This window comes from Pagrus major, chromosome 8, assembly GCF_040436345.1.
Source record: "Pagrus major chromosome 8, Pma_NU_1.0".
NCBI classification, from domain to species: domain Eukaryota; kingdom Metazoa; phylum Chordata; class Actinopteri; order Spariformes; family Sparidae; genus Pagrus; species Pagrus major.
In genome coordinates this window covers 19,691,440-19,704,718 of record NC_133222.1, presented here as the reverse complement: position 1 = coordinate 19,704,718, position 13,279 = coordinate 19,691,440, and the positions used below count along the sequence as shown (strand labels likewise).

General features: G+C 37.5%; 1 protein-coding gene across 1 annotated transcript; it reads left to right on the top strand.

Annotated features, from left to right (window-relative positions):
- Nucleotides 1–307: 307 nt before the first annotated feature.
- Nucleotides 308–12,134, top strand: alkbh3 (alkB homolog 3, alpha-ketoglutarate dependent dioxygenase). The gene is made up of 10 exons (XM_073472928.1): nt 308–405; nt 1,299–1,384; nt 1,643–1,752; nt 1,857–1,891; nt 1,995–2,042; nt 3,254–3,357; nt 5,121–5,209; nt 5,789–5,998; nt 6,573–6,671; nt 9,591–12,134. The coding sequence occupies exons 2-10, from the start codon at nt 1,309–1,311 to the stop codon at nt 9,714–9,716; spliced, it is 897 nt and encodes a 298-aa protein (XP_073329029.1). The 5' UTR covers nt 308–405; nt 1,299–1,308; the 3' UTR covers nt 9,717–12,134.
- The last annotated feature ends 1,145 nt before the right edge of the window (nt 12,135–13,279 follow it).

Below are 13,279 nucleotides of genomic sequence, written 5' to 3'. Positions count from 1 at the left end.
CATGAAACAAGATAGTTTGTTTAGTTTGTTTAGGCATACAAAAATCAGTCAATGAAGATCTTTCTCTTCTGCTTAAAATTTCTTCCCCAAGACTACATCGTGCACCTTTATGTAGGCTACATTTAATCCCCTACTTTAAGACTTTTCCTCAAGTGCTATTTTTATAGGTGACTTTCAAATAATATTTTAACACAATATCTTGACTTAAAACACCGCTGTGGGATTTGAATCACATTAGCCAAAAGGAAAGAGTGCGGGGCGGAACCTTTGCATTATGTCAGTTCCGGGTAGGATTTGTTTTCTTGTAACACATCGTTCATGGCTGTCAAGGCACAGACGTTCAAGCTAATGTTGACTTGTCTCTTTTCTTCAAGCTGAAGTGTCAAGTTTTAGCAGCCTATTTTGGTAAGTCGTTTGAAGATTTAGTTCAACATTAGACAGCATGGTTTTTGTTTTAAATTTTGACTTTACAAAATGTTTATTAAAGTAACTTGACGTAGGTTTAGCTAACTTAACTAGCATAGGAGGCAGCATGGTTTTTGTTTTAAATTTTGACTTTACAAAATGTTTATTAAAGTAACTTGACGTAGGTTTAGCTAACTTAACTAGCATAGGAGGGATTTAGCTACAAAACCAAGGTTCGTTGCTAACTAGCTGAAATAGCTTTGGACGTATGACTTCAGAAATTATTTCGGTGAATAATGTTAGCTAAAAAGCCTTATTTCATCAGCAGTTCTTGAGCAGGGTGATGTTAAAAAATGAAGGAACAAAGAAAGAAAGCAAATCAATGAACATGCAGTAGAATACAGCATAAATGAAATCAACATCATATCATCAACAACATCATTGTCATCAATCACCATCATATTAAAGACGTATAAAAGCCCATATATCATACTTTAAATCAATAGCATAGCACATACCTTCACAAAGGACTACAAAACTAAAGAATTACCACCTGTACACATGTAAAATTATTTGCACGATTCCCTCAATTTTCTATGCCACATTCCTTGTCACTGATAACTCTACTGGCCTAGGGAGGGAAGACAGACATGTGCCAACTCTACACATGCTTTTGGTTTGGTCCTTTTCAACAAATTAATTGAAATGGTTTAAAAGTTGGATAAGAATTTGTGGGTTTTCATTATTGTGACAGAGAAGAGACTCCCATATTTTCTGCGCTAGCCTTTAAATGACAATAATATTAACACAATTATTTCTGGGACAATATATCATCCAGCTGAGACTTTTTCATTATTTCATTATTCATCATTATTGCTTCTTACTCTTTGCAGATTTGATGTGATGTCAGATAAGCGTCAGCGTGCCAGAGTCCAGGGCTCCTGGGCCAAACAAGTGCCAAAACACTCAGGACCAGCAGGTAATTTTAAGGTCAATTTACACTGTATTTTTTGTTTTTGTTTGTTTGTTTGTTTGTTTGTTTTTCGGTGTTATGTGACTCATCCATCTGCCTGTTCCAAGCTGAATGAGACCCTTATCTTTTTGTTTACTTATTTACAGCCCCTTATTCTGATGTAAACATTTTGTTTGTGTCTCGCTGAAAAACATTCACTTACGATTTGTTAGTTCTGTTACCTGCCTGATATGTAGAAAACATCTTATTTTTGCTTATCACCAGGTGCTGTCCCAAATAACCATCAGCCCAAAAGTGTCAATCCACCCCCTGCTGCCTGGGGATGTGGACCACAGCAAACAACTACAACTTTTGAGTTTAACCAACCCACCAAGGTAGACAATAAATATAAGAAATAAGTCACTTTTGTATGCTGGGGTAATTCATTTGTTCTTTAATAAGGCTTACCCTTTCTGTGTTCTTCTTTTCTTCCTTGCAGCCAGTTAGAGATGTTCCACCAGAGAAGGTGATCGAGTAAGTCACACATTTCTGTTTCTTATCTCATGGTGTTTTAGCTCATGATTTGGTTGTATGCTACACATCTGTTGGCTAACATTCATCACTTTGCTCTCGACAGACAGGCAGGTGATTATGAGATCAGTCACGGGCCATCAGGAGTGTCCAGGTGAGTACAGAGTGACTCAGAGAGGATCCTCATTCTGTGGGAATTATAGATAAAAATGGAAACGAGGAGAATAAACAGTGATGTGATAATACCAAACCAGTGTTTTTAGTTAAGATGACAAATCTGTGATTGAGTTTGAAGTCCACTAGATGGCAGTCATCACACAAGCAATAGGGTATGTATAGCTTTTATACCACTTTTAGTGAATGTCTTGGTGAAAGTCATGCATCATACCCCACATATGATACCCATGAGGACACATGGAAGTGAGCCGTGTTTTTAATAGACACTGAATATGTGGTAACATGTGCTGTAAATATTGCATTTACTTGTTGTCAAGACTAAGATACCTAGAGAAACAGACATTACAGATAACCAAGAGAGAGAAAACAGTAGGGAAAAAACTATCATTTCAGTTCTAATTTAAATCTTTTGTGGTCAACTTCTGTGGCACTCAAGCAGGGAACCGAATTAGGCACATTGCTCTTTTGCTAGTCTTTATTTTCAGCAGTAATGAGAAGGAGATTTTGAGTATACTTTATCTAAGTCTGCGCTAGATTTTGAGATTAATCCCACCACTAACCTTAGATCGTGTGCAACATTTAAGCATCGAAGGACACTGAAGGGGGCCAAAATGCTTCTTCAGAACTACTTGTTGGATGGTTTGAGCTTCTTCCCAGCTCTCTTTTTCATTTGTTGCAGAACTAATTGTGGAACTTTTTATGTGACTGAATGCAACACTATTTGTCTTCCAGGGGAAAGTGTCTGAAAATGTGCTCTGTTATGCCCATACTTTCCCTCTCTGTTTGATGGTGGTCAATTCTTTTTAACAAACACGATTTCTGACATGGTTGGTCAACTTGTCAGACAAACTAGTTCTGGTTGAGCATAAACCTACCCTAATGCCAGCCACTTGCCAAATTGTTTTGGCTGGTTATTTGTTTGCAAGCCACTGCCTATGAATTCTTTACTACCTGTACTTGTGTTGTTTTCGGAGAATTAATACATTTTCAGGGAGTCAGTCGTATAAAGGTGACCGCAGGAGATACATGTCCAGGCTTGAACCAAGGATTTTGAATTATGCCCTTCAGACTCATACGGCGCCCCAATTTAGACTATCCTGTACAAACTAAATATATGAGCTTAATATTGTATCTATCCACTTTACTTTACTTAGTCTGCGTGTGTGCTTTGTCTTTCCATTTGTCTAGACTGCAGCTGCTGCCTGGGTTTCTTTCCCCAGAAGAGGCTGACTGGATGTTTAGTAAGCTGTTAGCAGAGCTTCCCTGGTCCCAGAAGACCAACTACAGACAGGGTGGGTACCAGGGGTCTGAAGAATAAGAAGTGTGAAATGGGTGAAATGTGAGCGTATGATGTTAACTGAAGGGTGAAAAGGGTTTTCCCACTGCAGCTGATTTGCTGTTGGGTACATGTCTGTAGATCTGTCATGGTAACCACATTATTGTCTAATTGTATGCGTCTTATCTTATCGACATTTCGATATACGCATTTTTTTGACAAATTGGAAACGGGACTCAAAATTCAACTTTTGTCACAGTGCAGCATTGAACTATCTCATGTTTGAGACATTTTTTAATTAGAAAGTATTTTGAGTGCACGACTTTGCCAAGGCTGCAAAATTCTCTAAAATTGCTATTTTAACAGCAGAATATGTTTAGATAAAGTTGAAGGTAATCGTTTCGTAAACATGCCTGATTGCTTTCATTGATCTAAGTACAGTTTATCTTGAGAAGACTGCAAAACTTGTAAAAAACAAAAACTGCAGCATGTCTCTCCTTGCACGTGCGTAAGTTGTCCAGAGGCTTCATATTGCAAAACACTTAGGGTTTTCCTTTTAAAGGAAAGAATAACATGATTGTACCCACCCAGACGATATACAGTGAGCCTATTGAGCTGCAGCCAGACTTTGCCTCAGAATCAGCCTTTTGCTCAGCTGGCTCTCGTCCATCTGGTGTGTTACTCTGTGATGGCCCCATAGCAGACAAACAGCATGATAGAGACAAGTGACCAAGATGATGTGTAAACACAAAGTTGTGTAATCTCAATCCGTCACTCCTCAGACTTTGTCAACAAAGTCCATGTGATGTTTGGTTTAAAGAGGAAGTAGTGGAAAAAAGATGTTAACCCGTGACCAGTCACCTCTCCTATGCCCTCTGTCATTGTTTTAAAACTCTCTTGACTCAGTTTTTCCAACCATTGCTCAGGGCTCCAAATTGGATCCTGAGTGGCTTTCAGTTTTGTTAATCTTTTCTATCTGATATCATCTTTTTATGGAAAGAGTAAGGCTTATGATAGTTGATAAATGGCCACACATATTTATAAGTAGTAGCTCCAGAGTCCCTGAATAATTCAGTGCCATAAAAAGCGATGGCTGCTTAAACAGTTTGTTTTGGTTTCACCATGTTATCGTACCAGAGGGCTTGCCAAAATACACTAATAGCAGGGGTTTGGTTCCAAGAAGAGATCTGGTTGTTCCCAGAGAACGAGAGACGCACAAAGACCAACAGAGGGACAGAATAGACACTGAATAAGTTGTTGACCGAACCTTCTGCTAGAAATGGATTCTAGCAGATAATCATTGTCCATTTGTATTAACGCTGGAAAGAAATACATTAAGAAATAAACTGTGTCAGCTGTCTGCCCTACTTATAGTTGTCATTCAGCAAAAAAAGCAGCTATGAAAACAAACTAGATGTATTCTCTTTTGAAGTTAAAATTGCCATGACCCAATTACTGATGGAATATAGAGAGAGCTACAGTGGATATAAAAAGTCTGCACACCCCTGTTAAAATGGCAGGTTTTTGTGATGTAAAAAAATGCTGTCCACAGCTGCTTCTCTCCATAAGGAAAAGGGTAATTAAAGCCTGCAGGGGTTGAGTGTTATGTCAATAGGCTACAACATGCAGAGGAACCAGTATAGCCTTTTGTTAATTCATCAATCTAACCACAGAAGACCTGGTTACAGATGGAAGCTGCAAAAAAAAATCCTGACTATGGTTTTAATTGGTTTGTTTTATGTGAAGGTGTATTTATTTTGTGTGTGTGTGTTGATGCAGGTGAGGCATATGATGAGCCCCGGCTGACCTGCTGGTATGGAGAGCTTCCCTACACATATGCTCGCTCCACCATGGCTGCTAACACACAGGTTAGAAAAAATTTAATAAATGTCCGAGCCACCAAAGTTTTAAAGAAAAACAAGCACTTTGCTCACACAATATTATCCATACATTTATGTATTTGTTTCTATGGTTTTCTGTTTTGTTTGCAAATGCTGCTTTTTGTTTGTTTTTTCGTTGTTTTCTAATTCTTCTTTTATTTTTTTTTATTTTTCATCTTTTTCTTTATTTGCTGTTTTAGTTTTTAACTTCTCCCCCTCTATGCAATTCCTTGTGGTAGCAACATGGCTACTGCTAGCAGCCTGGCTACTGTTGAAGCGAAAACCAACCGTAACAATCCAAGTTTGATCTAGAAATCCTGATCTCAGAGTAAAACACCTGGTTGTATCCATAAGTAGGCAGGTTTCATTACTTACTGATCTAATTTAGAATGCTGGTTTTGAACCATCTCCCTTGTGCTGAAAGTGAGGTTTATAAGGAACCAGTGTGTCACCAGACACGGCTGTGTCACTGCAATCGAAATGTACTTCTGAATGACAAGTTAAAGCAAAAAAGTTGTCTAACGCCAGTTTAATTTCTTGCTCTACTCTTACTATTTTTCTACATAGTGGCATCAATTGCTGTTAACACTTCGCGAGACATTGAAGCAGGTGAGCGGATGCAGCTTCAACTCACTGCTGTGTAACCTTTATCGTGACGGCCATGACAGCATCGGCTGGCACAGTGACGACGAAGCCTCCTTGGGCTCCAAACCCACCATCGCCTCCATCAGTCTGGGCGACACCAGAGTGTTCAGTCTCCGCAAGCAGCCTCCACCGGTGAGTGACATAATTTGTGCACACACTCTTTATTTTCTCATTATTTTCCATAATTTTAGTGTTGACCCAGCTTGATGTGGCCTCCTAAAACCTGCATACACTCTATCTGACCTTTTGATGTTTCTCATGAGTTAGTTTTGTGGTAAGACTTGGCTCACAGTCAAGGAGGCTCTACCTCTACGGCACGCTTCTTAATAAAGCTGCTGTGCAGATGTTAATAAAAAAGGATAGACTGAGCATAGTGGAGGACATAACAGTAGCCACTGTGAGGTAGTGAAAAACTGGAAAAAGAGGCAAGAGGTAAGATATTGGGTTTAAACTCGGCAGTGTTTAGAGGCCTGTGTGTAATAGTTGTCTATTTTTTCAAGCATTAAAATATACAGCTCACAGGAGGCAGGCTATATTAATCTTAATTTAAACAAGTTGCATTTAGTTGTACTTTACTGTTTTTTGTTCTCCTCCTTCTCTGCTTTTATGTGTGTTTAGTTATGTTAAAGTACATTGTACTGAATGTGTGTGTCTGTTGTTTGATGATTATACATTGTGCTTTTCCCTTTTTATGTTTCTATGTTAGGAGGAGAACGGTGACTATACATATGTGGAGAGGATTCGGGTTCCTCTGAGTCACGGGACACTTCTGCTGATGTCAGGAGCCACACAAGACGACTGGCAGGTAGGTTCGACCTATCATGTGCAAGCACTCACGCAGGGAATTTGGCCATTCATAACAACATCAGCCACTTGACACTGGGATCAGAATGAGGTGGAAATTAGGACTACTTTAAAAGTTGTTTTGTTTGTTTTTCTTCTTGCTTCTTTCTATTGGAAACATCTTTGTTATAAAGTGGAGGTTGTTGTGGTGTTTTCACACTACCCTTCCCACAGTTTACTTGTCGGTCAAAAAGCTTGACGAATTTATGTCTTGTTCCGTGTTTTTTATATTAAAGTTACTACTAACTTCTTAAGGCTTTGTTTGTTTACACCATACACACTTATAAATCACATACCGTCATGCGCAGAAATCAATACTACTTTAATATTACTTTAAACAGAATGCTAAGCCAGCAGCTGTAGATTTATCAGTCAGGAATATAAAAAAGTGAAACTGAATTGTAAAATGTACATATTCTCACTGTGTAGATGTAATTGTATTTAACATTATGACATATTTACTGCAAAAATCAAGGAAACACACAAATAATAACAACAACAAATTACTATTTTTTTTTAAAAAGTCATTACATCAATAGTTGTAACTTGCATTTTGATATGTTTACTTTTTTTTTTGTTGGTGATGTGAAGCACTTTGTTGTTAAATGTTAGAAATGTTAATAATGATAATAAACCAAACTAAATGTAAGACTTTGCTCTCAACTATCCTTAATTATTATTAAAACAGAAACGATGAAACAAAGGATACATCAATTAGACAGGTATTTACAGTAAATAGACTTTACTCACCTGCTCTGCTCGTGTGTGTGCACGTGTGCGTATGTGTGTGTAATTGCTTCCGACTCCACACACGTGAGACGATAGACCTGTGTTCCAGGCACTTGGTTCAGGCAGCGAGGATGGATGGGGTGCCCGGGAGAGATCGGCAGAGCTTCAACATAATGAGAGTCTTTTGTTTTATAATCAGGGACAGCGGCCTGGTTTATGAGTGCATGAAAGAAGATGAGGAGTGCAAGTGTGTGACCAGTTTCTGGTGAAAAAAATCAGGTCACATTCAACAGTGAGAATATGTTTTATATGAAATGTGCTGTAACCCTAACCCATTTGAATTTCATGGTGATTTAAATATTTTCAGCTTTTGTAAGAGCAGATGAAAATAGGTCATACTATTTAGTTTGACCTTGTCTGAGAGACTGTCTTGCCAGTTTAACATCGTGTGTGAAAATGAAATGTGAACGTTTTTGGTAATTTATAAGCTCCTTTAGCATGTCTTGTGTTAAACTTGGTGGTCACACAAAAAAAATTAAGTGAGAATTCAAAAGAGAGAGAGAAAAACAAAGAGTGCGGCGGGATAAAGAGAGGGAGACCTACAGAGACGGTGAAAGAGGGTTTGGCTTTAAAAAAAGAGAGAAGGTCACAGGTGTTTTATGGCGACACCACCCTGAGTATCTCAACAAAGCTTTCATCTCTCCTTTAAAGATCTTGCCAGAGACAGAAGATCACACCATCCATTAATTCTCTCTCTGTCGCTGCAGTCCTGGCCGCCTAATAAAACTTCCTGGCTCAGTTAGAGAGATTTGGAAGTGAGTGCTAAATATTTAACTAAACCTGTCAATCCTGCTAAAGTACTTTGTTTGTTTGAAAAAGGATACAGAGTTATTTATGTCTGTTCCGGACTCGTTCTTTTGACACTGCTGGGGATAAGCAAACTTTTGCCTCCTTTTGAGATGTAGGTGAGGGTGTAGTGTGTGTCTGTGTTGAAAACAAGGAAGTTATCGTAAAAAGTGCAGACATCAAAAAGTTGAACTCAAGGGAGAAAAGAGATTGTGTCTCTGCTAGGAAACATTTTAGTTTTGTTTTCGGAACGGGAATGAATTTGACTTTTGCCCCATTTGTCAAATGGAAAGAAGATGGTGTTTGTTGTATGTTGACCAGTTAATGGAGCACAGAGGTCGGCTGCAAAACTCACTGTTTAGAAAATTCATGACAATATTGATCTTCCTTTTCTAATCTCAGTTGCATGCATGCTTCCATGAGTCTTTGTTTTGTTTTGATTATCTCAAATTAAAAAATTTGAAATTGCTAAAAGTTTTCATTAACAATGCGAACACAACATCAGGTTCTACAGATTGAAAAAGAACAGCCTGTATCTGGTGTCACATACTAAGCCTTTGATAAGAAATACTAATTTGGTGACTATAGAACCAAAGATCAAGATGTACTTGTCTTCATGTCAGCCTCATGATTTTTTGGTAAGAAAAGCTAATTACTAGAGATGTTCTTCTTCAGCCTGTCACCTTCTGGATCCTGAAAAGCAGCTAGTGTGTCTATGAATATCCATTTGCCTATGAGAATATAGAGGCTTGGATTAGGTTGCACCAACAAAGACTAACTTGATCTTTAATAGTTGGTGATTCAGCCACATTTGGTCCAATCTTCCTGTCGAGCTCCATAACAGTTTTCCTTGCGGTATCTTGACAGAAATTCAGCTGCATCATAAAACTCTGCTGGGTTGAGTCTGTCCTTTAACTATTCAAGGACCTTGATTTTTTTTGCTCAATCTATCTCAAAAAGACAGCCATTTTAAAACCTGTGTGTGTTTAAAGTGAATACTGGATCACATTTTAAAATGGAGTTTAAAGTTGTGGTGCAATAGAATGAAATTGAATCTTGGCTCAAAGCAAAAACTAAACTGAGTTTTAAATGTAATCTTTCTTAATCTTAGGATAGTCTAAAGTTTGGTGCAACAAAATTTTAAGTTAAACCATCTAATCGGGTTTTTAAATGTATCATTATTGCTGAAACCCAGCTGTAGAGTCTCCTTAATTCATAGAAATCTTCCTGGGTAAAAGTCAACCAAAATATTTGACACCAAAATATAAAATACGTCTTTATTTATCCGTCTCTCTGTCTCCACCAGCATCAAGTGGCTAAAGAGTACCATGACCGAGGCCCACGCATCAACTTGACCTTCAGAACTATCTACCCAGAGCCGGAGGGCCACAGGGCGGGGACCAAGCTGCGATTCGCAGCCACAGAACCATAAACTCCCCTCAGAGTCAGGTACTTACAGCAAAGCTGAGGAAAATGTCTCTCATGGTTCAGCAGTCCAAACACTGATCCATGCAGTGTTAGATCTGATGGCTGGAGGGCGAACAAGACTTGAGTGAATGAATGATGGAGAGATTTTGGCAAATAAGGCTCGGTAGTGTGTGAATGTCGTCGTCCTTCTCAGTGAGCTTTTTAAGCAATTTCATCTGTTTGAAAGAAGTCTTCACTGAGTTACAGGCCGCAGTCTGAGGAGATGTTCAGCTCTGCCTGAACTCACCTGTTGCATAAACAAACCATAATAACACCACAGTCATGACCAGTGGGGATTATCAGATATCAATGTTTTCAGAGAAGCCAGGTAGAGAATGGGTGATAATGAAGGCTTTACAACTTGATAAAATGCCAGCTCTGCATATTACTTTAACTTTATTTATTCACATGGTATAATCTTTACTTAGTATGCTGGGAGAGTTCAACCACCACTGATATGTCAGTGAGCAATGCATTGTTGTAGTTGCTAATAAAAGTTTGGTTAGTAATAGGAAGCACCGAGGTGGCAATGTCAGACATGGCATAAACCTACTGCATTTCTTTATCATTATATTTGCCTTTGTGAGTCATTTAGATTGAAGGTCTTGTTTTTGTTTATTCGTTTTGACTCCATGACTCCATCGTCTTTATGAAAAACAGTGTCCTGAGTGCTCACGGTCGATATGACTTTTCCTGAAATGCTCTAAAAAGGAAAATGACTTCTGCCTTGTTAATCTTTTGGAGAAAACGTAGTTGCTGTTAAAGAGAAGGAACAAGTAAAGTGGCCACTTAAGACAATTACACCTCCATCACGACTGGAATTAGATAATTGTCCTGTTGAACAAGACTGGTCTGACCGTTCCTCAAAGAAGTAGTTCAGGTTTTTCAAACCTCTGATAACATGAACCAGAATCAACCAGAAAAGAGCACAAGTGTTTTGAGGAAGCATATGCATAATTAAGGTGTCTTGTTTTTTTGTTAACAAAACAAGTCAACATACTGGTAGTTGCATTTTCAACAGAATAATGACATATACTGTGTATGTCTGAAATGTTTACTTGTAGACTGGGAAACAGGACAGCAAACCGAAGCATGTTACCTCATTTTCTTTTTGATTCAATGAATTGTCTACCTTAGACTTTGTTTTTGATCAGTTGTGAAACAGCTTTTGTTTTTATTTTATTTGAAGTGACGGTTAGTAAATATTAAGTGGTAAATGCAATTGTTAGAAACCGATCAGTTCTATATGTTGTTCAATGATGCCAGTGACATCAGAGCTAGCTGCTGTTTCAATATAAATATTTGTTCTAAACTCATTACTGAGGTAAATTTTGTTTGGTAAATTAATAAATGGAGAAAACTATTTAATCATTTCTTGAAAATATCTCCTTTCAGAGTTAGAATATATTGCATTGCTGGATTTATCTTTCTGTTGAAATTATAGCTCATTTGGTACAAGCATCTAAATTTACAGACATAGCCATCACACAATGCAAGCTAACTTAACATGCATACACTACAAACAACCTAGAGACATCAAACAAAAACTATAGTGACATTTTAATTAGGGGTCGACCGATATGAATTTTTCAGGGCCAATACCGATTATTAGAAATCAAGGAAACCAATATTTGGGACTGATATTCATTTGCAGTAAAAAAATGAAAGTCTTTGTGTCAAAATTTTGAACAACCAGTTATGAAATAAATCTAAGTATAATTTACTCAATTACTGTTCTTAAGTAAAATTTTGAGGTACTTTACTTGAGTATTTCCATTTCAAATACTTCTATACAGATTCAGATTATTCAGTGTTATTAGGCTATTAGTTGTGACATGTTACCAATCAGATATTGTTGTGGGTGGGACATTGTGTGAGAGGATGCTGCATCAGAGCCAAAGTAGCACATTTTAAATAAGTTTATTTTATCAGCAATCTGACAGAAAAATCACAGATAAAGTGCTGAATATTGGGCCTATAATCGGTCTACCCCTAATTTTAACTATGGTGTATAGTAGAAATGATACGGAAGAATCTCACAACCCAAAAGAGAAAGAGAATCTTTAACAGCCTGAAATAAACATTATAAAACTAAAGAACCTGATGGGTAGCACTGTCCAAGCACAATTCATGATTTTGCAATTCCTGTACTTAAAGTAATGTTTATTTGGCTATTACATATACTTCCCAGGAAAAGTGCAATCTCAATTGTGTTGTGTAACAGATAGGTAAAACTCACACTGTTTGTATAATGGCAGATTAACAGAGCAACTTTTTGCTGAAAAAGACTTTGGGTCTGATTTTAAAGGGGGGATACACTCTTCTTTCGCCACCCACATGTTTTGATTGTCTGCTGTTCTGAAATAAACAATTATTCTCTGAATTCTCTTCTATTGTGTCCTATTTTCCAAAAATTCTATGTTTATTAATTAATCTTAACATAATTTAGTTGATACATATAATGGAATTTAAAACCTAATTTCTAGCTGCGGTATGCTTCTGGGGAAGAGGCTCAACATTAAATAATGGACAGGCAAGTTGAAAAAAATCCAACATTGTGATAGAAAGTTTGTCATGAAAATATGCTGCAATCAGTGCATAATGTTTGCTAAATACAAGAAGCAGTGAAAGGTCTCGCCAGGTTGTCTGAGACACGAGATTATGCAACCATTGTTGTAATTATACCCAAAAGATGTGATAAGGTTGTTGTATGGAAAACAGTTCTTGATCACCTCATAATTTATCATGTTCTGTCAGAAAGTATGCGGGCAGTTTTGTGGTTTTTGTCATTTGGTCTCTGTCAAACATATTGGATTTAAAATTAAACAAACAAGTTCAACAAGTTAAAGTGCTGAGTCACATTTTTAATGTTCTACTAACCACTATCCTTTTTGAAAATAGTCCCCATTTTTAGATAGGCAATAGACTAAATTACAGACGTTATTTTTTTTGTTTTTCATTGGCCAAGTCACCACCTCAATCCAACTGATCATTTGTTTTACTTGCTAAACCCCACAATGAAGGCAAAAAGTCCCAAAAAATGAAGGTTGAGAAGACTGACCTAGCACAGCACCACAAGGGCAGATAGAAAGTGACTATTGATGTTTGTGGGCCACAGACTTCTGGCATTTACTGTCAGTGTGATGACTTAACTTAGGTTGTTCTAGTTTTTGACACCTAAATTAGGAGACTATGCGTGAAAACAAGCCATTTACCTGGATGTAAACACCTGGATGGAGTATTTGTATACATTGTATACAAATACTCCATCCAGGTATCCACATTTTTCGTTGTATACTATACAACGAAAAATGTGTCACTGTCCTTTCTGTTGTGCCATCTTCTTGGATAATTACATCAAATAATTCTACAGCCGGTTTTAGGACTAAATAATATACTGACAAAATGTGTGTGTAGACTTTATTTGATTACCACCGCTTATTGAAGTCTTTACACTCACTCACATACAAACAAAGAAACACTCTTAAAAGACACAAAACAGTCATGGGTCATTTGTAGCATTGGCTG

Excerpts from the sequence above, each read along its gene's own strand:
- alkbh3 (XM_073472928.1), top strand. The coding sequence starts at position 1,309 with ATGTCAGATAAGCGTCAGCGTGCCAGAGTCCAGGGCTCCTGGGCCAAA. Across the intron at positions 5,210-5,788 it reads CCATGGCTGCTAACACACAG|TGGCATCAATTGCTGTTAAC; the intron begins GTTAGAAAAAAT and ends TTTTCTACATAG. Across the intron at positions 5,999-6,572 it reads TCCGCAAGCAGCCTCCACCG|GAGGAGAACGGTGACTATAC; the intron begins GTGAGTGACATA and ends TTTCTATGTTAG.